The sequence below is a fragment of the Trachurus trachurus genome (genome assembly GCF_905171665.1).
Source record: "Trachurus trachurus genome assembly, chromosome: 9".
NCBI lineage: Eukaryota > Metazoa > Chordata > Actinopteri > Carangiformes > Carangidae > Trachurus > Trachurus trachurus.
The window spans coordinates 12,088,763-12,115,395 of record NC_139895.1 but is presented as its reverse complement, the minus strand read 5'-3'; the positions used below and the strand labels follow the sequence as shown (position 1 = coordinate 12,115,395).

At 42.1% G+C, this 26,633-nt stretch overlaps 1 protein-coding gene across 1 annotated transcript in view; it reads right to left on the bottom strand.

Annotated features, from left to right (window-relative positions):
- dapk1 (death-associated protein kinase 1) overlaps nucleotides 1-26,633 on the bottom strand; it is a 103,679-nt gene that overhangs the window by 10,615 nt on the left and 66,431 nt on the right. Inside the window, exons 12-19 of the mRNA XM_083979151.1 lie at nucleotides 24,725-24,823; nucleotides 23,200-23,298; nucleotides 21,179-21,277; nucleotides 20,785-20,982; nucleotides 19,529-19,726; nucleotides 15,458-15,556; nucleotides 10,263-10,340; nucleotides 4,727-4,943 (exon numbers count right to left, since the gene is read on the bottom strand). Coding sequence (XP_083835277.1) covers nucleotides 4,727-4,943; nucleotides 10,263-10,340; nucleotides 15,458-15,556; nucleotides 19,529-19,726; nucleotides 20,785-20,982; nucleotides 21,179-21,277; nucleotides 23,200-23,298; nucleotides 24,725-24,823 — 1,087 coding nt within the window. The remainder of the gene's footprint in view (nucleotides 1-4,726; nucleotides 4,944-10,262; nucleotides 10,341-15,457; nucleotides 15,557-19,528; nucleotides 19,727-20,784; nucleotides 20,983-21,178; nucleotides 21,278-23,199; nucleotides 23,299-24,724; nucleotides 24,824-26,633) is intronic.

The following is a 26,633-nucleotide window of genomic DNA, read 5'->3' as shown; positions in this document are numbered from 1 at the left end:
AAAAGACGGTCTCTCGAGACGGAGCAGAGATGAAAAGAAGAAGAAGAGAGAGAGAGAAAGGCTCTTTTTTTCCTACAGAGGTAAACACAGAGAGAGAGAGAGAGAGGGCGGGAGATCAGCTCTCAACGTAAATGACCATTATCTGAGGTAACGGCTCCGCAGCGCCGCAACACAGGCTGGTGTGTGTGTGTGTGTGTGTGTGTGTGTGTGTGTGTGTGTGTGTGTGTGTGTGTGTGTGTTGTCAGGCAGTTTAATCACAGACGTGTCACTCAACAAAAGCTTTTTTCTGAACCAACAACTGTTTTTCTGGAGCGTCGGGGGTTAATAGTGAGGTCACCGCAGCCGGTTCAGAGTTTAAGAGTTTAGTTTTGTTTTGTTTTGTTTTGTTTTGTAGGAAACTTGAAGAGAGAACGAGGTTAATGGAGGTTTCACCGGCTCAGCATCACTGGGACGAGGAGGAGGAGGAGGAGAAGGAGGATGGGGTAGGAGGATGAGGAGAAGGAGGAGGAGGAGAGAGGAGGAGGAGGAGGAAGGAGGGGGAAGAGGAAGAGGAGGAGGGAGGAGGAAGAGGAGAAGGAGGATGAGGTAGGAGGAGGAAGAGGAGAAGGAGGATGAGGAAGAGGGAGGAGAGAGGAAGAGGAGGAGGAGGGAGGATGGATGAGGTAGGAGGGAGGAGGAGGGAGGAGGAAGAGGAAGACGAGGATGAGGATGAGGATGAGGAGGAGGAGGAGGAGGAGGAGGAGGAGGAGGAGGAGGAGGAGGAGGAGGAGGAGAAAGAGGAGAAGGAGGAGGGAGGGGAAAAAAGATGAGGATAAAGATGAGGAAGAGGAGGAGGAGGGAAGAGGAAGAGGAGGTGGATGAAGAAGAGGGAAGAGTAAGTCGAGGAAGTGGAGGAGGAGCATGAAGAGGAGGGAGGAGGAGAATGTGGAGGAAGAAGAGGAGGATGTTGAGGAAGAGGAGGATAAGGAACGGGATGAGGAAGAGGAGGAGGTGGATAGAGGAGGAGGAGGATGGAGAGAGGAAGAGAAGGAGGAGGGAGGAAGAGGAGGAGGAGGATGGATGAGTAGGAGGGAGGAGGATGAGAAAGAGGAGGAGGATGAGGATGAGGAGGGAGGAGGAGAAGGAGGAGGAGGAGGAGGAGGAGGAGGAGGAGGATGGATGAGTAGGAGGGAGGAGGATGAGAAAGAGGAGGAGGATGAGGATGAGGAGGGAGGAGGAGAAGGAGGAGGAGGAGGAGGAGGAGGATGAGGAAGAGGGAGGAGAGAGGAAGAGAAGGAGGAATGAGGGGGAAGAGGAAGAGGAGGAGGGAGGAGAAGGAGGATGACATGGGAGGAGGAAGAGGAGGAGAAAGAGGAGGGAGGGGGAAAAGGATGAGGATAAAGATGAGGAAGAGGAGGAGGGAAGAGGAGGAGGATGTGGGTGAGGAAGAAGAGGTGGATGAAGAAGAGGGAAGAGTAAGTGGAGGAGGAGCATGAAGAGGAGGGAGGAGGAGGAGAATGTGGAGGAAGAGGAGGATAAGGAAGAGGAAGAGGAGGAGGTCGGAGGAGGAGGAGGAGGGAGAGGAAGAGGAGGATGGAAGAGGAGGTTGGAGGAGGAAGAAGAGAAGGAAGAGCAGGAGGAGGATGGAGGAAAAGGAGGATGAGAAGGAGGGAGGAGGGGGAAGAGGAGGAGGGAGGAGAAGGAGGATGACATGGGAGGAGGAAGAGGAGGAGAAAGAGGAGGGAGGGGGAAAAGGATGGGGATAAAGATGAGGAAGAAGAGGAGGAGGAGGAGGGAAGAGGAGGAGGATGTGGGTGAGGAAGAAGAGGTGGATGAAGAAGAGGGAAGAGTAAGTGGAGGAGGAGCATGAAGAGGAGGAGAATGTGGAGGAAGAGGAGGATAAGGAAGAGGAAGAGGAGGAGGTGGGAGGAGGAGGGAGAGGAAGAGGAGGATGGAGGAGGAAGAAGAGAAGGAAGAGCAGGAGGAGGATGGAGGAAAAGGAGGATGAGGAGGGAGGAGGAGAAAGAGGAGGAGGAGGAAGGAGGGGGAAGAGGAAGAGGTAGGAGGAGAGGGAAGGAGGAGGAGGAGGAGGAAGAGGAGGAGGAGGAGGAGGAGGAGGAGGAAGAGGAGAAGGAGGAGGAGGATGAGGAGGAGGGAGGAGAGAGGAAGAGAAGGAGGAAGGAGGGGGAAGAGGAAGAGGAGGAGGGAGGAGTAAGAGGAGGGAGGGGGAAAAGGATGAGGATAAAGATGAGGAAGAGGAGGAGGAGGGAAGAGGAGGATGTGGGTGAGGAAGAGGAGGATGGAGGAGGAAGAAGAGAAGGAAGAGCAGGAGGAGGATGGAGGAAAAGGAGGATGAGGAGGGAGGAGGAGAAAGAGGAGGAGGAGGAGGAGAAAGAGGAGGAGGAGGAAGGAGGGGGAAGAGGAAGAGGTAGGAGGAGAGGGAAGGAGGAGGAGGAGGAGGAAGAGGAGAAGGAGGAGGAGGAGGAGGAGGAAGAGGAGAAGGAGGATGAGGAGGAGGGGGAAGAGGAAGAGGAGGAGGGAGGAGAAAGAGGAGGGAGGGGGAAAAGGATGAGGATAAAGATGAGGAAGAGGAGGAGGAGGGAAGAGGAGGATGTGGGTGAGGAAGAAGAGGTGGATGAAGAAGAGGGAAGAGTAAGTGGAGGAGGAGCATGAAGAGGAGGGAGGAGGAGGAGAATGTGGAGGAAGAGGAGGATAAGGAAGAGGAAGAGGAGGAGGTGGGAGGAGGAGGAGGGAGAGGAAGAGGAGGATGGAAGAGGAGGTTGGAGGAGGAAGAAGAGAAGGAAGAGCAGGAGGAGGATGGAGGAAAAGGAGGATGAGGAGGGAGGAGGAGAAAGAGGAGGAGGATGAAGACGAGGATGAGGTAGGAGGAGAGGGAAGGAAGAGGAGAAGGAGAGATGGAGGAGAGAGATAAAGATGAGGATGAGGAGAAGGATGAGGGAGAGGAGGAGGAAGGAGAGGAGAGGGAGGAAAATGAGGAATAGGTGGGGGGATGAGGAGGAGAAAGAGGAGGGAGGAGGAGGAGGTGGATGGAGGAGGAGGAGGAAGAGGAGGAAGAAGAGGGAGGAAAATGAGGAATAGAGGTGGGGGGGGTGAGAAAGAGGAGGAGGAGGAGGAGGAGAAAGAGAAAGAGGAAGAGGAGGAGGAGGAGGAGTAGGAGGAGAAAGAGGAGGAGGAGGTGTGGTGCTGGTGTGAACTATTTGAATTAAATCTCAGTTTTTGCTTCACTGACTCCAGTTCTTCATCACATCATATTTTAGCTTCTTCTTGAACCTGGATCAAACCTTCCTGATTCTTCATGTGAGCAGCTCTGTGGGTCTGTTGCTCTGTGTTTTATTGCACCTCCACTGTACAGTTTCCTTTAACTGACTTTAATCTAACGTATTATCATTATTAGCTTTGTATAATTTAAGTTTTTTCACTGGAGCTTAATTGTTTGTACCTGAGAAATGTGGCCGTCTGAAAACTTCTAGTTAATCAGTGGTAGAATATCGTACAGCTAATTGTACAAATGGCCTCTTTGATATTTTGTAAATGTTGTAAAATGTGATGTGTTTCACACGGACAAAGACTTGAATTGCCTTTTAATGATGAGTCATTATCTCCTTAGTGCCGTTTTAAATCATTCATGTGATGAGATCATTTTGTCATATGTATAAGATTTAAAGTCATAATGTAATGTAAAAAACAAAACAAAAACCAACTCAAAACCCAACATTCACATTCATGCTGTTATTTCTCGAAAATGCACTCGTTCACTATAAATACTACGCCGATTAATAATTCACACATCTGTATAAAACATATATAAAGTTGTACATATTTAATGCACAGAGCAGCTCAGCATTGATTCAGGTCAAGGTGGCTCAGACGCTGCACTGGCCCCTCTCCATCCGTCACCCTGTGGCAGCTCCATTAGAGACAGACAGGGCAGAGCTGAGTGCCTTGCTCATGGGCACAAACAACCTCCTTTCATGCTCCTTTAACATTTACTCTTGTTAAATTTTGATTTTTGGTGGATAAACACACAAATCTTGGGTAATTTACAGGCCGCTAACTACGTGATAATGTCAAGAAATTGCCTAGAAACAACGGCCAATTTCATCGTAATGTCATGTTTTTCACATAAAAGGCAAAAGATTACACATGCTTTTCATGCTTTGAATTTTTTGAGAAATGCAAGAATTTTTCTCCATTAAAGGGACGAGCAGTATGGAGGTATCTGGATGTTTCATAGTGTGTGTTTTGGAGGATTCAAAAGTGAACTCTATCCACCGCCATTATATGAAAATCCGTTGCCAGCCAGATCCCCCCTGGAACTCCTAAAGCGTTTTGATGTTCTCCGAACCCTTCCTTGACATGACGGTGAGTAGAAAATTGGTGAATTATCGATTTTAGGTGAAGTATCCCTTTAAGTCCTTGCAATTGACCGTTATTTCTGGCCTATTTCTACACAATCAATAGTTATTTCTTGGCTATATTTCTTCACATTACAATGAAATTACTTGTTATTTCTTGGCTATTTCTTGACATTATGACGTAATTAGCGGCCTGTAAATTAAAGAGTTACCCCAAATCTTGCAAAAGCATCAGAGTGTTTGTTGTTTCAGTTGATGAATGAAGAAAAACGACTGAATTAATTCTGTTGCTGTGCATTAACATGACAGGCAGATGAATTATTTAAGTTTCTTTTAGACGGAATAGATCAGATCTTCGTGCAGTGACGTACCGGGGGGTTTGGAGTTGATGGGGGAGTTGGGGTGTCGGGCCGTGTTGGTCATGCGTGTCCTCCTCCGTCTGAAGAAGCTGCGCAGGATGCCGCACTTCAGCGACTCGAGCAGCGTGCTCTTCCCAGCTCCGGAGTGACCGAACAGCTTCAGCTTGATGCGGGGCTGCAGGGTCTGGGTGGGTCGCAGCTGCTGGATGTAGCTCAGCTTGTGGTTGTCCTGGGGAAAAAAAAAAAACCAAAAAAAAACAACAAGAGATAAAACACCAGAAAGGAGGAGGACGAGGACGATTATTCATTAAAATCCACCGACAGCTCAGGTCACATTGAGAAACACATACATCTTCTGTGTGACACCGATGTCTGCACGTTCAGTTCAAGGAGCTTTTATCACATTTTGTTCCACTTGCTGCATCTTTATCTTCTTTTTATGAAACCTCCAAACACAGCAGAGGTTCAAGAACACACACGCTCTGATTTCAAGTTAACCCTCTGAGGTATGAGCCTATTTTGGCCATTTTTTGAATAATATTAGATTTTTCCTTTATATACCACCTGATCTGATAATTATTTTTGCACTTTAATCTACTTTATTAACACGTTAGACCCAAAAATACACAGAAATCATCAAATCTAACAAAAAATGACGAATATATGGAAAGAAATGCAACGCCCGGCAATTAAAACCATCCTATATCTGGTTTTACGTGGTCTATCAAAGTCAAATAAAAACTGGGAGAGAGTTTTAAATCACCTCTTTCCAGTGCAGCTGACGGCAGCACTACGGGGGACCTAGTTTCTTTTTTATGGTGCTTTTAAGACATAGACCCCAGAGGGTTAACAAACGCATCAACCACTAAAGAAATTAAAAAAAAAAAAAAAACTAAAAAACTAAAAAAAAATTCAGTTTTCCCCCATGAAAAGATCTCAGAGACTTTAGATTAGGGGATTCACAACTTTTTTGCACAATTGATCTGTTATTATTATGATTGCGAATCAACCAATGAGGTTCAGAAGAGCATAAAATCAATCTTATAAGATACATATTTCTTCCTCTTCCTCACAGACTGTCTTATAAACTCAGCTATGGTTATTGGTGGACTGATGGTATCGGATAATGACTGATGGTTGATCCACGACGGATATCTATTCGATTAAAAGTAAGAAAGTAATGTTCAAATCAGGCCTTCACTTTCTTCTATATGGTGAGATGTACAGTTTATCAATTCAACAGTGGTATCAGATCAGTATTGGATATCGGTATCGGCATTGGTGAATCCCACGATGATACAACAGGAAAAAAATCTGTGAAAACAAACTGCACCAAGTTCAAAGTAACTGAAACTGGACTGATGTGAATGAATGACTTCAACATCTGGACCAAGACTTACAGCAAACCACTGAACACATGGTGAGATACATTAGTTCAGTGAGAGGTTAAGGTGGCTGCACTGCAGGAAAAAGGGAAACTCTTAATGATTAATCCTCTGGGCACCATGAATGTTGATGCCAATATTTCCAATAACAGTATCAGACTGATCAATACTGCCAAACCCTCGAGCCACTGGTGCAGCTATAAAGCCTATAAAGTGAACGGATCATTATTGATGACTCATGTTTGTTCCTCACAGCCTCTAATGACCCAGCACCAGCCCAGTGAGATGATTTGATTAGATTTGTTGTTGATTGACACATATTGATCATAACAGGCTGTCGGCCTTGATCCTGTTATTTCACGTTCACGTTTAAAAGTTTTTCATGTTGTTAATTCAAGCTGCACAAATGCTGCTGCTGCTCTAAAGCACAGATAACATTTATTAACATGTAAGGCACTTTTTTCTTTCTTTCTTTTTTTTTTTTTTTTTTTAAAACCATGAGTCATGCGTCAAAAGTGGCTTCAAATGCTGTGAGTGGTTGTGTGGGATGTGAAAGCTCTCCATCCTCCCACCTGGGTCCCATTCACGCATTCAATAAATAAAAAGTTTCTAATTTCACTCAGCATGATTCACATCTGAGCAGAACGCACGTTGCGTTTCATTTTGAGATACAATTTCTGTTGAAGTGAAGTTGGCAGAACCACCGCGCCGGAGTCTCTCGTTTTTTTAATACATTTTTTTCTGGGTTATACCTCGGGAAAGTTGTCGTCAAGTCTCCTTCAAATTCTGGCGTCAGCGCGTTATAAAGCGTCTGAAATTAGCAGCAGCATATTGCAGAGGATGACTGTTTTCACAGTTGTGGCTTTCATGTTTTCACGCTCGGCGCTGATTCCCAGCAGGTGCTCTGGGAAAATGGATTAGAGGAGAAGTCGGTAACATTTAGCTTCAGGTAATAAAAAAAGAAAAAAGAGAAAGAGAGTGTGTGTGTGTGTTTTGTTGGGCGGGGCTTCGGTTCAGACTGGGAACGCTGGGCTGAGCTCTGGAGGGAAGAGTGGGGAAATGTCAGGGAAGTGGAGCGTTGCAGCTTTGATCTCAGTGGGACTTGTCCTGTCCTATTAAAGAGCCTCTGGGGCGAGACACTGAAACCCAACAGCTTCACTCTATAGACTCCACTTTACGTCGCTACGGATTATCTGACTGGACAGATACACATTTCTCATTTCCCCAGAGTCTGAGCTTCACAACACCCAACTAATATATTTAAGTCTCAGACTTCATTTCCATGCAAGTGACAAAAGAAGACAACCATGAGGCTGCATACACAGACAGCTGACGTTTTACTGGAATAGTGGAACTATGCAGTCCTCCTTTTCTCTGTTTTGCTAACCCTCCTCCCACCCCCCTCTGGTAATGTGCATTTGTTTTCAATGCAATAAAATGAATGTTGTTGCTACCTTTCGACATATCCAAGACTCTAATCACCTGCAATGCCCCGACCCCCGGCCCCTACTATTCATTTTATAAAAAATATCTCCCAGTTTGTGTTGTTTTTTAATAAAACGAGCAGCAGCACATATTCAAACTGGCATATAAAGGGTTAAAATCCAGAAATGTATTGATTATTTGGTATTTTTGAGCAGAGCTGAAGTGGTTTAAGAGATTTGAGCAGAAAAAAAGTAGAAAAAAATATTGATATATATAGCTGTTTTTTTGCGTGTCCATTTTTGGCTCGAAGGTACGGAAGAGCATTAGGGCCAACAACGGAGATTTTTTTGTAAGATTCTGATAAAAACTGAGAATCTCTGAGATAAAAAGTCGGAATTTCTGAGAAAACAGTCTGACAAAAAGTCAGCATTTCTGAGACTCATTGGTTGACTGGATGTCACGTGTAGAAGACGACGATTCTTTTGTCTTTTATCTCAGAAATTCTGAGAATCTTCAAAAAAAAATTCTCCGTTGTGGGCCCTAATGCTCTTCAGGTCAAGAAATGTCTGAGACGTATAAACCTATGAGAGTAACTGACATTAGATAAAAAAATATGTCAAAAAAAGAAACCTTCTTGCAGGAAATAATGCCTGAGGCTCAAACACAGCCAAAATAATCACCAAATCAAAAAAAAAGGAAGACGACCATGAGGCTGCATAAACACACAGGTGACGTTTTACTGAAATCTATAGCTCTTAAAGGGGAACTGTTAAGTCATTTTCTCTGTTTTGCTAACCCTCCTCCGCCATGTGCAAGCCAGCGAGAATACAATACATGGAGCGGTGGATAACGTTATATATCATATTTGTGTTGTCTTATCTGTCAAAAACAAGAGATTACGGATTATGGGGCGGATTTTTGGCCAAAAGACGCTATACGTGGAAGGCAGAGAGCCTCAATTCAAGTCATTTAACCATCACAATTACTCTGGAGCTGTTTAATTAAGGTGAAAAATGTTCCATAGTTCCTCTTCAAACAACCAGTTTAAAGAGGTCAGGATGTTTCATTCATGTTTCTTTGTCAAAAGTTGAAGAGAAGAAGATTCAAGAGTAGCTGCAGTGGAAAAGGAGTGTAGCTGATGTCTATTAACAAAATAAACCTTGTCATCTGTCAAACAGCGGTGGTTTGATTAAAGGCCCCATGTGTTTTCATGATGGGGAAGGGTCTCATGCATCAAACCGGTCATAACTGGACTCAGCCTGTTTTTAGAAACCATCACTGTAACACAAGCGGACAGAGTTTCCTCCTCCATGTGATGTCACCGCCCTACACTGACCATCCAGCTCGTCTCTGCTTCGTCCCTCAGCCGTCAATCAGCAGATGAACTAACAAGCCACAACATATCAAAGAGACAACTGAAGGGAAATGAAGGAAAAGGGAAAAAAGAGATACTGTTTGTTCTGTTTTAATTATTTAACTTTTTTCTTCTTCTTTTATTCTTGTTTTGTTCCGTCTTCTCGCAATTTATCTCAATTCATTTACTTTTTTGGCCACTGTGTTGCGGCGTTAGGTCCTTCTTGTCCTGTGCTGTGTCATGTGTTTATGTTTGCTTTATGTTTGTCACTTGTATTGCACAATATGTGACCCATTTTTTTTACACAGTTTTTATTCATTGTTGTTTTCTTAAATGTTGTAAATGTAATATTTGCTAATTTTTTTATGTTACTGATGTTTTGAATGTTGTTTATTGTATGTTTCTTGTGTTTGGATGTTGTTTATTGATGATTTTATTTAACGCTCTCCTCTGTAAAGTGTCCTTGAGTGGCTTAAAAGGCGCTTTTTAAATAAAATGTATTATTATTATGATTCATTTAAAAAAAAAAAAGAAACAACTGGGCCTCTCCTATGATTGGCTTGAGAGATGAGAAGCCACTCAAACCCACACATACAGTACATCTTGCTAGATATTTCACAAAGCCTGGACAAGTTTGACAATGTGAGGCCTTTAAGACTGAGTCAGGCCTCTGATGGAAGTGACACTGTGACATTTACTGATGATTTCAAAGTGACAGGAAGTTTGCAGAGAAGCGTCCTCTCCTCTTTGAGCTCAGATTCAAACTAATGCATCAAAACTCATCATACTTTTACACGTTAATGGACAAGCGACCAAAGACGGGTCGGATTTGGTCGTTTAAAGTGTTTTATCTCACACACACAGTGCTCTTTCTGTACCAATGAGAAGTGAAACTGTTCTTTGTAAGACTTTTCAACATATATTAGTTTATAAATCTTTACTTATTTAGCTGTTCAGAGTAATTGTAGCTCAAACACACACATACAGAGGATTAACACCTTCTCTTCAGGATTTAATAACGAACCCGTTCTCTGTGAGAGCCTCAAATGTTTCCTGCCTTCACCTGTTAAGTATTTTCTCATGCATTTTCACCTGTGTATATATATGTGTGTGTGTGTGTGTGTGTGTGTGTGTGTGTGTGAGGAAAGTGCTGTGACACAAAGTCTAAAAACGGCGGTGTGCGAACATCTAACACATTCCTGCTTGGAAACGTCGCTCTCCACACCTCTGCACTGAAATAGACCATGTGTGAGCAGCGTTTGTTTTACATAACACAGAGTTTTTCAAGTCTTTTCTTCTCCTTTTATTCCTGCTTTAAACCACAATATAATAAAGAAACTTTGATTTAATTAACTTAAAGGTTGTTATTTCATTTATTTTTTACCTTTTTAAGCTTCCCCAGCAAAGAAATGATGTGTTCGTGTTGATCTGTAGAAGCCAAATCCTCGGCTGTCTTTCCATCCTGAGAGAGAGAGAGAGACAGAAAGACAAAAAAAGAGAGAGGGGGATGAATATATGTATGAGCAGACAGATAATCCCTCACGTCGCCTTCAGCTGTTTGAATGTGCACCCCCGTGTTTCTAATACACTTTGTTATATTTAAGGAGCTAAACTTCTCTCTGGTGTTGAAGTGATGAAGTTGTTTCCACACCTGTCACTCAGACTTCTGTTTACCCGTTTGTTTAGTTCACATTCATTAACACTGACGTTCAATGACAAAACTGTAAATGTTACCTGAGCTGATTCACACCTGCAACTCAAAAAACACCTAAATATATAATTTTAGACTTTGGGTCCATGATCATCAGACACAGTTGCATGTGCATTTTTGAAAGTTTATTGTTGTTTCCAGAGTTAACTGCAGGAAATGTGCTTTCTGAGTCACGTTATTCACTATTAATTGGATATTTAATTGAAGGAAAACATCAAAATTAAAGCAGATATCAGCTTCGCGGCCGTTTCGGCTAATGCTGCGTTCAAGGCAGGCTTTTGAAACCGTAAGTTACAGCTTCAAGTCACAACTACGACTTGGTAGCGTTCCAGGTAACCCGTAGCTCGTGTTTTTACCATCCTGTTGTCTGTGAAAGTTCCCTATAACGGCCACTCGTAACTTCCGACCCGTGAACTCGTACCAGATCGAACTGGTATGACTTCACAGGAAGGAAAAACACAAAGTACGAGTTTCTTTGAACGCACCATGAGTTAGCAGCCCCCGCCCTTGTCAGGCATCAATTGGTCCTCGTGCTACGTCACCACATTCACGCGCATCCCTTGGCTGCACACACAGCCCTTCATGCCGTTCTCTCTCCTCATTGGATAACACTTGTATCCCACAAGGAAAATTTTCTCCTCGGGTTACAGCAGAGCAGAGTGACGGAGAGACTCGTGTTTAGGCTGAAATACTTCATGTAAGTGATTGCTGACGGAAAATAGGACTATTTAGGACTTATATTAACAAAAACATTCCACTGAGTAATTTTCTTGAACCAAAAAGTGGTGGCAAAAATATGATGGTTTCAGCTTCTCAAGTCTGAAGATTTAGTGTTTTTCTATATCTGAACATCTTTTAGACTCTCTCAGACAATGTGACATTTAAAGGTGTCACTTCAAGCTGTGGTAAACTCTAATTTCAACATTTTTCACTATTTAGCTATTGACATTTCTTAGACAGAACTACTCAAGTAACCAGCAGATTAATCAATAGTTTAAGTAACAATAATCAAATGTAGATCTTACGTCCAGCTCAAAGACATGGCTTGGTTGATGTTTCTTCCATGAACAAAGAGACGGGCTCCTCTTAAAATGTTTTTGCTTTAAAAAACTGCAACAAGAAACATATGTACCTCTATACATTTTTCTTTTTTTAATATTGGTATTAGTAGTCAGGACCAGCGTTGAGAATCCAGTATCAATACTGAACTGATTTGATATTTCTGCTGCGTACAACTCATTAAAGCACTGCAGTGTCAGAGCTGACTCCAGTAGATTAACTACAGCTGCAGAGTCCACACACACACACACACACACACACACACACACACACACACACACACACACACACACACACTTGAAGTACGTGCTCTGCTCTCTCATTCTTTCTCTCAGTCCGGCTCCAGAGCTGCTTTCATTTTGTCACTTTCTCCATTTTCTCTTCAACACCCTGACACAGAAACACCACAGTCCCGACAACCCTCACGTCTCTTTCTCTGTCTCGGCCATCTGTCACTGTCACTGTCCAGCTGCTGCTGCTGCTGCTGCTGCTCGACGGAGGGAAACTGCCTCGACAGCCTGCAACGCCCACAGACACCTCTGCCTACTTCTACAGACCTTTACATCCAACTGATGAAGACACTAAACTACTTTCTATTTTAATCCGAGTCCTCCTCAGGACGGTTCTGCAGCTTCATGTTGGTCACTTACAACTAAAAGAGCAGCCACTAACACACAAACATTGTGACCTTTAGGTTGTTTGGGCCGGACAAATGTCAGAGAAGTGTAAATGAAGTGCAGCGCGGAGCAGAAAGTGACCGTTTAGTGCGATTTTAATATGTGAAACAAATTCATGAGACTGGTGCTGGCGCAGATGGCAGGGTGTCACGCTTAATACTACTGATGCTTGGCAGCGACACATGAGCGGCTGGTGTTGGTGTTTGACACAAAACTGGAGACGAGTGTTGGCTCAGACACACAGTCTCTCTCTCTCTGTCTCTTTAGTTTAAAAATCTGGACAGTTTCTTCAAAAGAGTTCAGTTAACACCACTAGGCACAACTTAATACAGTTCAAAGCGCTCCACTCCATTACTCACAGGAAAAGTTACACAGGTTTTATCCTGATGTCCCACCAACATGTAACAGATATAAATCCATGATCCATGATAAGTACCTTAGCACATTCATTCTGGGTATGTAGTAAACTTCATTCATATTGGAAGTGTATTTTATAATCAGTGAGGCTTTTGGTAAGAATCCAGAATCAAATGTATTAACAGAAGAAAGGACACTTATAGCCCAAGTGTCCTTTCTTCTGTTAATAAATTTGAAAGAAGAGCAATTCAATTTGGGATGGTGATAGCGAAAAAGCTGATTTTACAAGTGTTTATGGTTATATGGAGAATTTATGGTTTTGGAGAATTGTCAAACACTTCACATCTGGAGAAACTAAGACTCTACAATGCAGATGGAGGAGATAAGTTTGATAAAACATGGGACCCGGGACTGAATTACCTTAAAAATGTGAGCCCATATATAGAAACTGGCTATTGTACAAAACCTCACAGTGCAAACGAGTATATGATTTTGTATATGTCTACAAACTTTATTTATTTTCTCTGCTCTTATATGTTTTCTGTCTATAGTAGAGACTCATCTTATAATGACCATGAAATATCATTGTAATGCCAGATGTGCTGTGTTCTACATGTTATGTGCTTTTTCTTCTATGTATTTTCTCTCTCTCTTTTTTCTTTCTTTTTTAGTTTTTATTTTATTTTATTTTCTATATTGAAAATAATAAACATAAAAAAAAAAAAAAAAAAAAAAAATCTGTCCAGTTTCTGAGTGTGTGGTTTTGCGTATGTGTGGAGCAGAGCACCCAGGGAAACTGGAGAGAGAGGAGGTGATGACATGAAGCTGCCTGCAGGTCACCGGACAATGAATTATACATCTCCATATGTGCTTTCCAGATTAAACATGCAACATCAGCCGCCATTCAATATTCAACAGGATAAAGAATAGAAAGATGGAGACGGAGAAACCTCACAGCTCACAGCACACTCCTGATATCTGACTGCCTGGATTAAATATGTCTCAAATCTTTACATAAAAGTGAAATAAGATGTTTTTACCAAAGGAAAAGGAATCTATCATCTACTTCGTGTCTCAAATCATTCCTCACGAGTCTCAGATGATTTTGCAGCTGAAAAAAAATATATTTTAAGACCATCAGTGTTTAAAAAAAAAAAGAAAAAGATCTCAAGTGCCTCACGGATTCAAACCTTATACACAAAACCAGAACAAGGACAAAAAAGAAAAGAGAAACTCTGTCTTCTCTCCGAGTCGTGATTCAGGACTCGTCGGTTTAGAAAAGTCTGGACAAATATCAGCGGACAGATCCGAGGTTGTGGTCTCACCTTCTGCTGCAGCTACAGTTTGTGTGCAGCCTTTCATGTTTTGTAAGATCCCTGAACGTGGACTCTGACACACCACCGAGGTCAAACACACTCAGATCGAGATAAAAACGTCTGACCCCCCACACTCAGTCTGCTCCTGATAAAACATCTCACTCTGCAGAAACAACCTCTCTGTAACACACTTGAATGATGATCATGTTTTGTTTTGATGACTTAAGTCTCTTTTAATGAAGATAAACTAATCCAAACTTGAATGGTAATGTTGTTGGTGTGTAGTGTCAACTCAGATAATACAAACTACACAAAAATACACTGACATATAACAATAAGTACAGCAGATATACGTAATGTTAAATATGGTGCAGTATCGTATCGTTGTGCTGAAATTGTACAACTGACTGACTAAAACAGATTTGCTCATATATTTGTGTATATATTTACTTGTAATTGTACTTCTCAGGTAATTTATGAGGAAATTATTTGCCAATAACCTAAATTTAAAAGTTCCCTTGGCAGGCAGAGCAGGGAAACATGTCTCACTCTCTATTTGATGTGTATTTCATTAACATTTTAAGAATATTTTCTAAGATATTGGGTATTTTATTTTCATTTTACCAGGATGTTATGACAATTTTATTATAATTTACAGAGGAGATGTTAAAGCTTTCATATATTCACCTATATTTTGGGTGAAAATAATGAAAACAACAACTATAACTTATAATTGGAGTTAATGGTGAAGCAACAATGTATTTAAAAGTTCAGAGCTACTTAAAGTGAAACTTAAAGCGAGTATCAGGGTTCAAGAGGTCAAATCAATTTCAATACTAAAAAGGAGGAAGAAACACATTAAGATTTTTAAGCTTTAAACCCACAGAGGTGTAGATAAAAAAAAGGGAAGAAGGTGGAGCAGCTCATCATCAGGAGGGAAGTTTTTATAATGAATTTATGCAGATTAAATCCAGTTTGAGTTAAAAAAAAAAAAAAAAAAAAAGCTGCCATCAGCTTTTCTACTTGTGTTAAAGGTGTGTGAACGAAGCCGAAGAAGAAAAACTTACCTTACAAACAAGTCATTAACTGAACAAATGGAGCCTGAGATGATTTCACCTCATACATTTTATCAGCTCTGTCACGTATGTCATGCATTTCAATGACCCTTGGCGACATCCTTCAGAAGTTACATAAGGTGCAATGTGTCATGTTATATATATACTATATACACACTATATATATGCTAATGCATTCAGCTCCACTGAGAGCAGCAGCACCAGCTCATACACCACTATTCATCAAAAAACCAAGGCCTTGGATTTATCTTAGCAAGAAAAAAAATGTGCTTTCACAATCACCTGAGATAAGTTTAGTTAGTTATAATGCATTATTATTATGTAACACGGAAACTGCTGCTGTCAGGGGAAGGGTAGTGGAGAAGAAAACTGTAGGGACTTACGCTGGTGACGGCGTCGATGTTGGCTCCGGCCAGGCAGAGGTGACGAACCACCTCCAGGCTCCCGTTGTTGGCAGCCAGGTGGAGGGGCGTTCTGCCATACTGGATACAAAAGAAAAGAAGAAACAGAAGAGACAGTTTCTAGTTAGACGACAAGAAATAAAAAAAAAGGAGAGGTTGGAATAACACTTATCAAAGTCTGAATAATAATCATAAACATGTTTGTCTGCATATGCAAAACAGAAACAGTCACATGGACTCTCGCTCTCGCTGTGAAGATGCAGAAATTATAACTTGTTCTTGAAGCTTAAGCCACATTTTTGTGCACCTGCTTCTTAAGAAACGTGTGATTTCATGGTAGTAAATAAACCCCGGGAGCGTCTGCAGGTTGTAAACAGTGTCTGATGCTACAGAGCTGCAATGCTACAGTTTACGGTCTGTTAGCTGAATATCATCAGTTCTCAAACTGGCTGGCAGATTGCAGCTTTGATTCTTCCGTGATGAGTGAATATTTGTAGGATATATTTTACTTTAAGCAGTTTAAGAAAAGGCTGAATGATCAGAATTAAGAAAAATAATCTGAAATGTGAGTTAAAGTTATGGTAAAATTCATTCTCATCATGTTTTTGTATTTAGCCACATTAAAACAAACATCAAATTGCTTCCTGTATGAAAAAAAACACCACCACAATGAGCAAGAGATTTAAGCACCAACAATTGTTTCTTTTTTTCCCAGTTATTACGTCATTTCTTTCACCACAATATAATATTGAGACCACTCCTCACAGCTTTTCTTCTGATTCTTCTTCTTCTCAAACAAAGTGGATGACACCAAAAATGCCTCCTCTGCTGTGAGATAAAAAGAGACGCTTTGGAAAATATCAATTAGCCGCGACACAATAAGCGCCCTTGAAAGACGCAGCTCAATCATTTCCTGTCTGTCACAACTTGAAGCAAAAAAAAAAAAAAATCCACTGTTGGAAATCTGCTGTAAAGAAAACAGGACAATTTTCAAATCCACCCCCATCCCCCCACTCAAAAAGCTGACAGTGGAGATGAAATCCAGGCACAGACTCAGCAGCAACGTGTGATGTGCTGCTTCAGATAAGCTTCATAAAAAATGAAAAAACACAAGCAGAAAAAATGGAAAAAAATAATGAATAAATGGCAGACATCACATCTCTGGCAGAGCAGAGCTGTCTATCTCTGATGCACATCACTTCCCTGAACTGTGCTGAGAAGAAAAAATGTTTCAGTATGCAAAAAAAGAGAAAAAAATTGTAGGAGTCCCATCGCTGAATTTATTCCAAAGGAAGGTGTCAAAACAGAAACCACCGAAAGGGGAAGTCCCACCTAAGAGCTCCATTAAAGGACACGTCAGAATAAAGAAAACTAAATTAGTTTATTATTTTCAACTACTAGATTTGTCATTCAATATTAAATATTTTTAGGAGCGGTAGCCTTGATGCCAGATCCAGGAGCCTGGTCTAGATTAGATTGGATCACATAGTAAAAATCCTCCTGCTGCGAGTATTTACACTCATGGAAAATCCCTTAAATCCCTGTAATAGGTTTGGTCTCTGTTTATTTATCGCCTCTGTTTGGCCCCGTGATTTGGCCTAGTTTAGCTTGGACGGGACCGTGAGACTTAGACGGCCAAAAGTATGTGGACAGTAATGTAGATTTGTTAGCTGTGACGACGACTGCAGAGATTTACATAAACCATAGATGTGGTGGCAAGGGCGTAACTTTGGGTTAGTATCATAATATTCAAGTCATTAATTGTCATCTATACCAAACGGTCAATCTATACCAAATATCCAAATGTTGAAGTTTATTTAATCGTTCTTTTTTTTCTTACAAATGACATCCTAACATTTAAATCTGATCGTCCTCGAACCTCCGACTTTCGTTCTTGATTAAAGCAGAAGTAAGTGATATATTTGTGTTAATATAAGTCTTAAATAGTTATATCTTCCGACAGCAATCACTTACATAGAGTGTTTGGACCAAAACACGGGTCTGTCAGTCCCTCTGCTCTGCTCTGAGCCAATGAGGAGAGAGAACGGCATGCAGGGCTGTGTGTGCAGCCAAGGGACGCCGTGAATGTGGTGACGTAGGGACGAGGACTGTTATGGTGCGTTCAAGGCAACTCGTAACTCCTGTTTTTCCGACCTGTGAAGTCGTACCAGTTCGATCTGGTACGAGTTCACGGGTCGGAAGTTACGAGTGGCCGTTATAGTGACTTTCACAGGTAAAACAGGTCGGAAAAACACGAGTGGGTTGCCTGGAACGCTACAAAGTCGTAAGTTGTGACTTGAAGCTGTAATTTACGGTTTCAAAAGCCGGCCTGGAACGCAGCATTAGCCAAAACGACCGGATCGCTTACTTCTGCTTTAATGAAAACATTCTTGGCAAATGCTTTCGCTTTCGTCTGTCTTGCACTGGTCCAAGAATTTCACCGTGCGCAAAGAGGCTCATGGGAAAGGTAGTGTGCTTTCCGAAACTCCTCGTAGTGCCTTTAAAAATATTACCTGTGGTTGCTTGCAAATGAAATTATTAGTTATTATTAAATTATATTAGTAAAAATGACAACTTCTTCATACCAGCTTGTAGATATTTATATTCACTGTGATTATATGATTATTTAGGGGGTTATATTAGCTGGATTTGATATTTTGGGGGCGGCTATAACTCCCCTAAAGCAAATAAAGCAAAGAATAAATAAAAAACACTGTAATAGAAGCGCAGCTCTGTCTAGAATATCACTGTATGTAACTGTTAAAAGTTCATCAAGGTGGTGTGTGTGTCTGTGTGTGTGAGAGTGTGTGTGTGTGTGTGTCTGTGTGTGTGTGTGTGTGTGTGTGTGTGTGTGTGTGTGTGTGTGTGTGTGTGTGTGTGTGTGTGTGTGTGTGATGCGTTACATAACGGTAGCCAGTGCGAACGAAGCTGCCAGCTGAAAAACAATAGCGGTGTTTGTCTTATGTAAGACGAGTGTCAAAACAGCTCATAGTGCAAAACCAGTAAACATTTTCAGAACGAGGACACGCTATTCAAACGATACGGGCGCCATGACGGCTCTCAGAGTTTTAACATGTGGATGTCGGGAGTTCAACAAACCCACACAGGTGCAGAACAGCAGTAGGCGCAGCACTTGTACAGAGGAGGTTGATGGACAACGAGTGTTGTACATGTGAGTCAGAAAATCAATCCTGTAACATTTGGATATTTGTCAACATGGAAAGTTGATTATGATTTTGATTTTCAAAAATTATGAAAACAAGATAAACTTTTACTGTGTCAGTCTTTTTCTCTTTTTTCTTTAACATATTGTTGGGGCCTCTATTTGATACGACAGCGTAGCGAGACAGGAAAGCAGGGAGAGGCACTGGGGGAATGACATGGGCAAAGGATCGTCATGGTCGGGAGTTGCAACAAATTTCCTCCTTCCGACAAAAAACATTTGTCATAATCAGTTCAGGAAAATCAGGAAAATGAACTTCCTGTTGCGCTTCACTTTGGAGCTGAGAACGATGTTGGAAAAGCAACTGTTTTGTTAGCTTTTGCTGTTGTTAGTATTGTAATATCAGTTGATAACGACAGTCTGAGTAAATTAAACGGATAGTTCAGCTATTTTGAAGTGGGGTTGTATAAGGTGCAAATGTCCTTCCTCAAAATAATACACCAGTTCAAGAGTACAATATAAAGGCAAAAGGCATCAGCTGGTCGGAAAAAAGTTTTTCTGGAACTAACCAACTCGCTCGGTACTCCTCCGTGCAGGTAAACGGTTTTGCGACGTGCTGTATCAATTCACCCACTGGTACCTCATATGACCCCACTTCAAAAAAACTGAACTATCCCTTAAATGACACAAAAATGTGCAGCTTTTTTCATCATTGATGCACAGAGCAGCCATCTTGGATTGCGGCCTCATGGTTACTGAAGGAACTCAGAAACTCTGATGTCCAAGCTGCAATTGAACGCACCATTAAACCCCCTGAGTTACAGTTTACTCTCCCGACAGTGTGGGTGTGGGTGTGGTGTTGGGTGGGAAATGTGGCTGTCCTCCGTTACCTTGTTGGGGAGGTCGAGGCTGGCCTTGGCGTTGCAGATCGCCATGACGACGGGCAGGTTTCCGTCCTTGCACGCGATGTGCAGCGGCGTGTTGCCGTGGCGATCCTGCTGGTCCAGGTGGCAGCGGTGTCTGAGGAGGCAGCGGACCACCTCGACCTGACACCTCCGCACGGCCAGGTGCAGCGCCGTGTGGCCGTCCTGGAGAGAGAGAGACACACACACGATGACACACACACACACACACGATGAACACCCAGCCTTCACGCAGCAGGTACAGTACGACGCTCCCGTGTGATCAGACTGTGACCTACAGAGGTGGACGATGCGCTCTGGTGACTTTTTTTTTTTTTTTTACTGTCTATTTTTATTGGTTCTGTTCAAGCGGCATCAACTTGTGCGTTTCATCAGAGGATCCATTTGTCCTAATTAGGCTTCTGTCCTTTATCTCCGAGCTGCACCGGCGCCCTGAGGCCGTAATGTCAGGGTAATTATCACAGTGTTTCACTGGCTCGTTCCGATCTGTCGGACTTGTTTTTCGCTGTGTAATGGTGACCGGTTAATAAAGTCATCCATCTTTTTTTATATGAGCTGTGAAACTGGGAACAAGTTAACGATGACGCTCTTTCTTCCTTTGCACAGTTTTATTCATTATGGATAATCTATCTATCTATCTATCTATCTATCTATCTATCTATCTATCTATCTATCTATCTATCTATCTATCTATCTATCTATCTATCTATCTATCTATCTATCTATCTCGGTATTTTAATCATAACATATATGTATATACATAGTTTCACAGGGATGTATATAGAGTATTATTTTTTCTTACTTTATGTATATACTGCTCTTCTATGCCCATATTATATATGTATATGTCTGTGTTACTGAATACTTGAATTTGCTTTGAGATCAATAAAGTATCTCTAAGTCTAATGAAAGTTAATCCCTGATCCAGAGGTGCTAGGACTCCCTGGAGGATCTGGAAAACCTGGACTATCAAGGAGTCCTGACCTGAGTAGAGAGTAAAATGTATAATGGACTTTTGGATAAAGTTAGTTAGACTACAGTTAGGTGTACATTTGATATGTTAACTTATTTTTTTCTTCTGTCACTGCCTTTTTCTTTTCTTTTTTTGTTCTGTTGACACATCTTCTGTATGTTTGTATACTGTACCTATAACATAACCCAATAAAAACATGTAAAAAAAAAAAGAAAAAGAGAAAAAGAAAAGTTAGTTGTGAGTTTATCACCTTGTCAGTTGTCTCCAGATCGGCCCTGTGCTCCACCAGACACTCCACGATGTCCACGAAGCCCCGAGCCGACGCCGTCAGCAGCGGACTCTCGCCCTCGCGGTTCTTTGCGTCCACATGGCAGCCGGTCTGGCAGAGCGCCCGGGCCACCGCCGAGTATCCGTGCCAGGCAGCGCAGTGCAGCGGGGTCTCCTGCTCCTGGAGGAGGAAACCAACCAAGAAGGAAAACGTTTAAAGAGAAAGGTGCTCACTAGACCAGCACCTCAACATGTGTGTGTGTGTGTGTGTGTGTGTGTGTGTGTGTGTGTGTGTGTGTGTGTGTGTGTGTGTGTGTGTGTGTGTGTGTGTGTGTGTGTGTGTGTGTGTGTGTGTGTGTGTGTGTGTGTGTTCTTACCCTGTCGGACAGGTCGGGGTTGGCTCGGATGCTGCACAGGTAGCTCACCACGTCCACGTTTCCATAGCGAGCTGCCACATGAAGAGCCGTCTCTCCAGACTGAAGGAAAAGTGCAACAGGAAATGATGATGCTCAGCATTTTAAAAACAAAGTAGTTTATTGACCACAGTTTAAAATTAACCAAAACAACTCGAAAACAACTCTGTCTGGTAACGTTCTGTTATTATCTCATAGCGTGGTGAATGTGTAGGTCACAACTTGTCCACCAGAGCGTTTTGGAGTTGTTGGATTGTGTATTTGATGAATTTGATGAGGGAAACCAACAAATCCCATGAGCCTCTGTAGCGTAGCTCTGAGCAGCTCGCGGCTCTGCTCCGCCGTTCTAAAAACAACTTGCACCGACAATTAAAGGTAACAAACCTACTGCTATGACTATAGGGATTATGGCAATGGGCCAATTTGCCAAAATGTTGAACTATCCCTTTAGAAAGGTAAAGGTAAAGGTACTTTATTTGTCACATATACAGCCAGTACAGTGAAATTCTTTCTCTGCATTTAACCCATCCCTGAGGAGCAGTGGGCAGCCACTAAGAAATAGCTTCCCATCTTTATACGGAGACATCAGTGGAAACTAGAGACTTTTGAATATCCAGTTAAACGTTCTTTGTAGTTGCTTTAAAGGTCCCATATTTAATAAAGCGTTTATATTCATATGAGTGATGGAAAATAAAAAAAAATAGTTGATTACAAGTGAATGAACCCTGCAAGTTTGGACAGTGGCGGCTCTGTTGTGACATCACAAAGTCACAGAGGTCTCAACACCAACTGTTTCTGAATATAATTAACACTTCATACTTACAATAGACATGAAAATCACCTTTTATATACAACATGGGACCTTTAATCAATACATATGATTCGTGAAATGCGTCCTGCCATCTCCTCTGAGTCAGCAACTTTCCGTAAAAAAAACCTCCACTTAAACAGGACACTTATAATTTAACAGTCCTGCTTTTACGCCAGAGAGACTGGGCTCTGCCAGCCAGAGAGGAAGCTGCTTCACCAGAGACACGGCGTTCGCTTCGTAGGTGGAGAAAGTGAACCGCTTGAAATAACATCTAATGGATTTATGTCGGGGGGGGGGGGGGGGGGGGGGGGGGGAGAAAAGCAACAGATCTATTAAATTATAGGATTATATAAAACACGGTAGATGGGAAGGATTCACCTTCTTCCAGTTTATTCAGACAAACGCAGATGCCTCAGCTGCTCGTGACTCTGTGTTATCGTGTAATAAAACAAGATGAAACTTAAATGATGCTTGAACGGGAGTTAGATAATAATAATAATAATATGAATATGAATAATAATATGAATAAAAAATAACGATCAGGAATGTGCCTGAAGTGCAAATTAGCTCTGGTCTGATGGAGGAGGCAGCCGCGGCCTCGGACAGGAGAGGACGCCACCAGCGGGCAAAGTGATTGAAGAGACTGGAAGGAGAAATGCTTTTGGGATTTCGTCTTCCCGGGCACACACACACACACACACACGCTCAGCGATGGAGGCCGGCATCAAAAGCAAACACACAAAACATGCACAGAGAGACACACACATGCACACACACACAAGCCATCTTTCTCAGTAAGAGCTGTTTCTATAGCAACAGCAAATAAGCTGATAAAACGCCAGAGTAACTGGTTTTTTCTCCCCAGGTGCTTACTGTGGTGAGTGTGATGAACATGTGTGTGTACGTATGTGTGCATGTGTGTGTGTAGAGTGTATACTGGTGTGTGTGTAGTGTGTGTAGTGTGTAGGTATTTTTGGAGAATTTGGGAGTAATGCTTCTCAAGAGGTTTAATGAGGTAGGAGAGTGTGAGTAACGGCTGATAGATGACAGTGTGTCGACTAGTATTAAGCGTGTTTCTGCACAGTGTGTGTGTGTGTTCGTGTGTTCATGTGTTCATGTATGTGTGTGTGTGTGTGTGCAGAGATAGATAGAGAGCGAGAGGCACTTGCTTCACCTTATCTTGGACATCCAGAGGGCATTTCTTTTCATGGAGGAATCTCAGGGTCTCGACGTGGCCGTGTCTCGCTGCGTAGTAGATGGCATTGGCTCCACTCTGAAGGATCCGGAGATGAGAGAAAGGGAGAGAAAAAGAAATAAATAAATAAAAAGAAATTCCAGGATTTATCCCTGACCTTTAGAATAAAATCCAGCTCTGTGGGATTGTGTCTGCAGCCCGATGATATGAACACATCCTGCTAAAACAGCACTTTTTCCCCCCTGTCAAACAACTTGTTGGGGGACATAATAGAGAGAGACGGCTAAAGACCGGTCCTGATAGAAATCTAGTGACAGTGTGTCGGTCCTTTTCCACACACACACATCTATATCTAACAATAAGAGGAACAAGAGGCCAACAGTGTAAGACTAGAAGGACATGTCACGTTAAATAAAAGCAGACAGGAGCATCTCAGTGTGTGTGAACAGGACGGATCCTCCTGCAGACTCACTAGAGCTCCACTGAATGAGTTTCTACGCTACGAGCTCGTCTGCTGCAGCTTTACAGTTAATTAAAGACCCCAACAATCCTCCTCTTAACCACCAAATGCTAATTCCAGAGCCTTCCTACAATTCTGCTGACTCCAGACCCCCCCACTCTCATTTATATTCATTTGTTGCATTAAATTAAAAAAAAATGCAGCCAGAGATGCAGCAGCACAGAGTGTCAGTGTTAATGCAGATGGGTCACATCGTGTCTCCGCAGCAGAGCAGAGACCACTTCATCTCTAACGTTAACTCCAGCTGTGCAGTTTAGTTGGATTTATTATAGTTTTTTAATGAAGTTTTCATGTTAATACCTGCAAAACCAAACCACAAAAGCTCTTTCAGGGCTGTGTTTAATCACCATTACACTTCAGTCAGTCCAGTGAAATGGAGCTCAAAGTTGATGAATCACCTTTAAACGTATGTATTCGTTAGTTTTCTCCATTTTCTATGAGAATAAACTGGATATCTGTGGGTTCTTTGTGTTTGTCTTTGATTAAAGACCTGTGTCAACATCTTTTTCAGTTTTTCCAGACATTTCACAGCCTAAATGATTTGCTGATTATTTGAGAGAATATGCAGCGGCGGCTTTGATCAATAACTGTCTGCTTCTGATTGTTTTCAAAACAACTTGAACAGAGTTGGAATAAAAACTTGTTTTAAAGAGAACAGCAGGAGCTGCTACTAAAATATTAATAACGGTGTGTTTCATGTTTTTACTTGCAACTTGTCTTTTATTTGTGTGAAATAAATGAAGATCATTTTGTGAGATGATAACCGCATCTCATGTTGTAAATACTGTATGTAGTTTTGAACCAGGAGGTTTGACGTCTCTACAAATACTCCAGAGTGGGAGTGCAGTGAGTTCATGGGTATATTTATTTATACTTTACTTATAGCTACTGTCATAATCCAAATGACAGCCCTGTCACCATGACACCACGGCTCTGATGCCTCTAATGCCGGCCCATTAAAAGCAGCCACAGCTGAGTCTCTACCTTGTCGTGGGCTTTGATCTCTGCACCTTTCCTCATCAGCACCTCGATGATCTGGATGTTGCCACAGCCGGCCGCGATCAGGAGGGGAGGGGTCCCGTGCTGCAACACAAACACACATACGAATTATAATTTTAGCTTCCAGTGACCTGGGTCATGTGATTTTAAAGCAGAAGTAAGTGATATATTTGTGTTAATATAAGTCTTAAATAGTTATATCTTCCGACAGCAATCACTTACATAGAGTGTTTGGACCGAAACACGGGTCTCTCAGTCCCTCTGCTCTGCTCTGAGCCGAGGAGAAAACATTTATCGTATCCTACAGTTTTTATCCAATGAGGAGAGAGAACGGCATGCAGGGCTGTGTGTGCAGCCAAGGGACGCCGTGAATGTGGCGACGTAGGGACGAGGACTGTTATGGTGCGTTCAAGGAAACTAGTATTTTTCCGACCGTGAAGTCGTACCAGTTCGAGTTCACAGGTCGGAAGTTACGAGTGGCCGTTATAGTGACTTTCACCGGTAAAACAGGTCGGAAAAACACGAGTGGGTTGCCTGGAACGCTACAAAGTCGTAAGTTGTGACTTGAAGCTGTAATTTACGATTTCAAAAGCCTGCCTGGAACGCAGCATTAGCGAAAACGACCGGACCACTTACTTCTGCTTTAATGCATTTTATGGTGTCGAAAACGTCGTTTTAAATGGAAAAACATAATTAGAGGTTCTTAAAAAGTTAATTTGGGTGGATATCTCTCTGGTTTTACACAGCAATAACTTCTCATGAGTCTAACACTTTGTAAGTCATTCATAAAAATACCTATTGGAGGGTATAAGAAGAGTTTTTGCTTTTTAAATAAAAAAAAAAATCGCTGCAAATCAAGGTTTGAAAGTAATAACTTTTCTAAAACGTGTACATGCACTTATAAAAAATATTTAAAAACACAGATAAAGATAAAGAATACTTATTAATAAATTAAAATGTGTAAAAAATGCAAAATACTGATTCTAAACTCAAGTGCTAAGGCGCTTAAACTTAAAAAACGTATTTTATTTGTCAAAAATAGGCTACCAATGTGGTCACTTGTCTGGTAAAGAGTTAATATAAATGATGGTGGAAGTAGGAGCTGAGGTGAGAGAAGAGAAAGATGAAGGAAAATGTCACGATGACCTTTATCTGCATCAGTTCTCAGCTCAAACACTGAGCGAAGTTAGAAACTGGACAATTACGAGCTCCGACTCTTTCTACCTTTTTAAAATTCCTCCCCTCTCTCCGGCTGTCGAGCTCTCGTCACTGCTTGTAGTTCATATTTCTACACTGCCTCCATCCTCCATCTCCTTCTCATTTCTCTTGTTTTCTTCTACACTTCACTGAGTTTAATAACATCACGCAGCCCCCATTCCCCCCCCCGTCGTCTACCAGCTGTCAACAAACAGTGTCTCCTCAGCGCTGGAACATGGAGCAGAATGAAGATGAGGCCGTCGTGTCGGTATCTGACCATCACTCTGCGGGAGATGAAGCAGCTCGGTTTCTTTTCTGCAGCTAAAACAGATGTTTCCTCTGCTCTTTGTTCAACCTCAGCTACACACCTGTCAGTGTCTACGCATAACGACACTGTCGAATAACATCTGTACCATCCGGTGGCGGTTTATTAGGAACACTTAATCCAACAATCCTGCAGTAAATTATTCAAAAAGGTCATAATCAAACTATTTAATTATCTGATTTAAAGGGATAGTTCAATATTTTTGGCAAACTGGCCAATTGCCATAATCCCTATAGTCATAGCAGTAGGTTTGTTACCTTTAATTGTTGGTGCAAGCTGTTTTTAGAACGGTGGAGCAGAGCGGCAAGCTGCTCAGAGCTACGCTACGGAGGCTCATGGGATTTCTTGGTTTCCCTCATCAAACTCATCAAA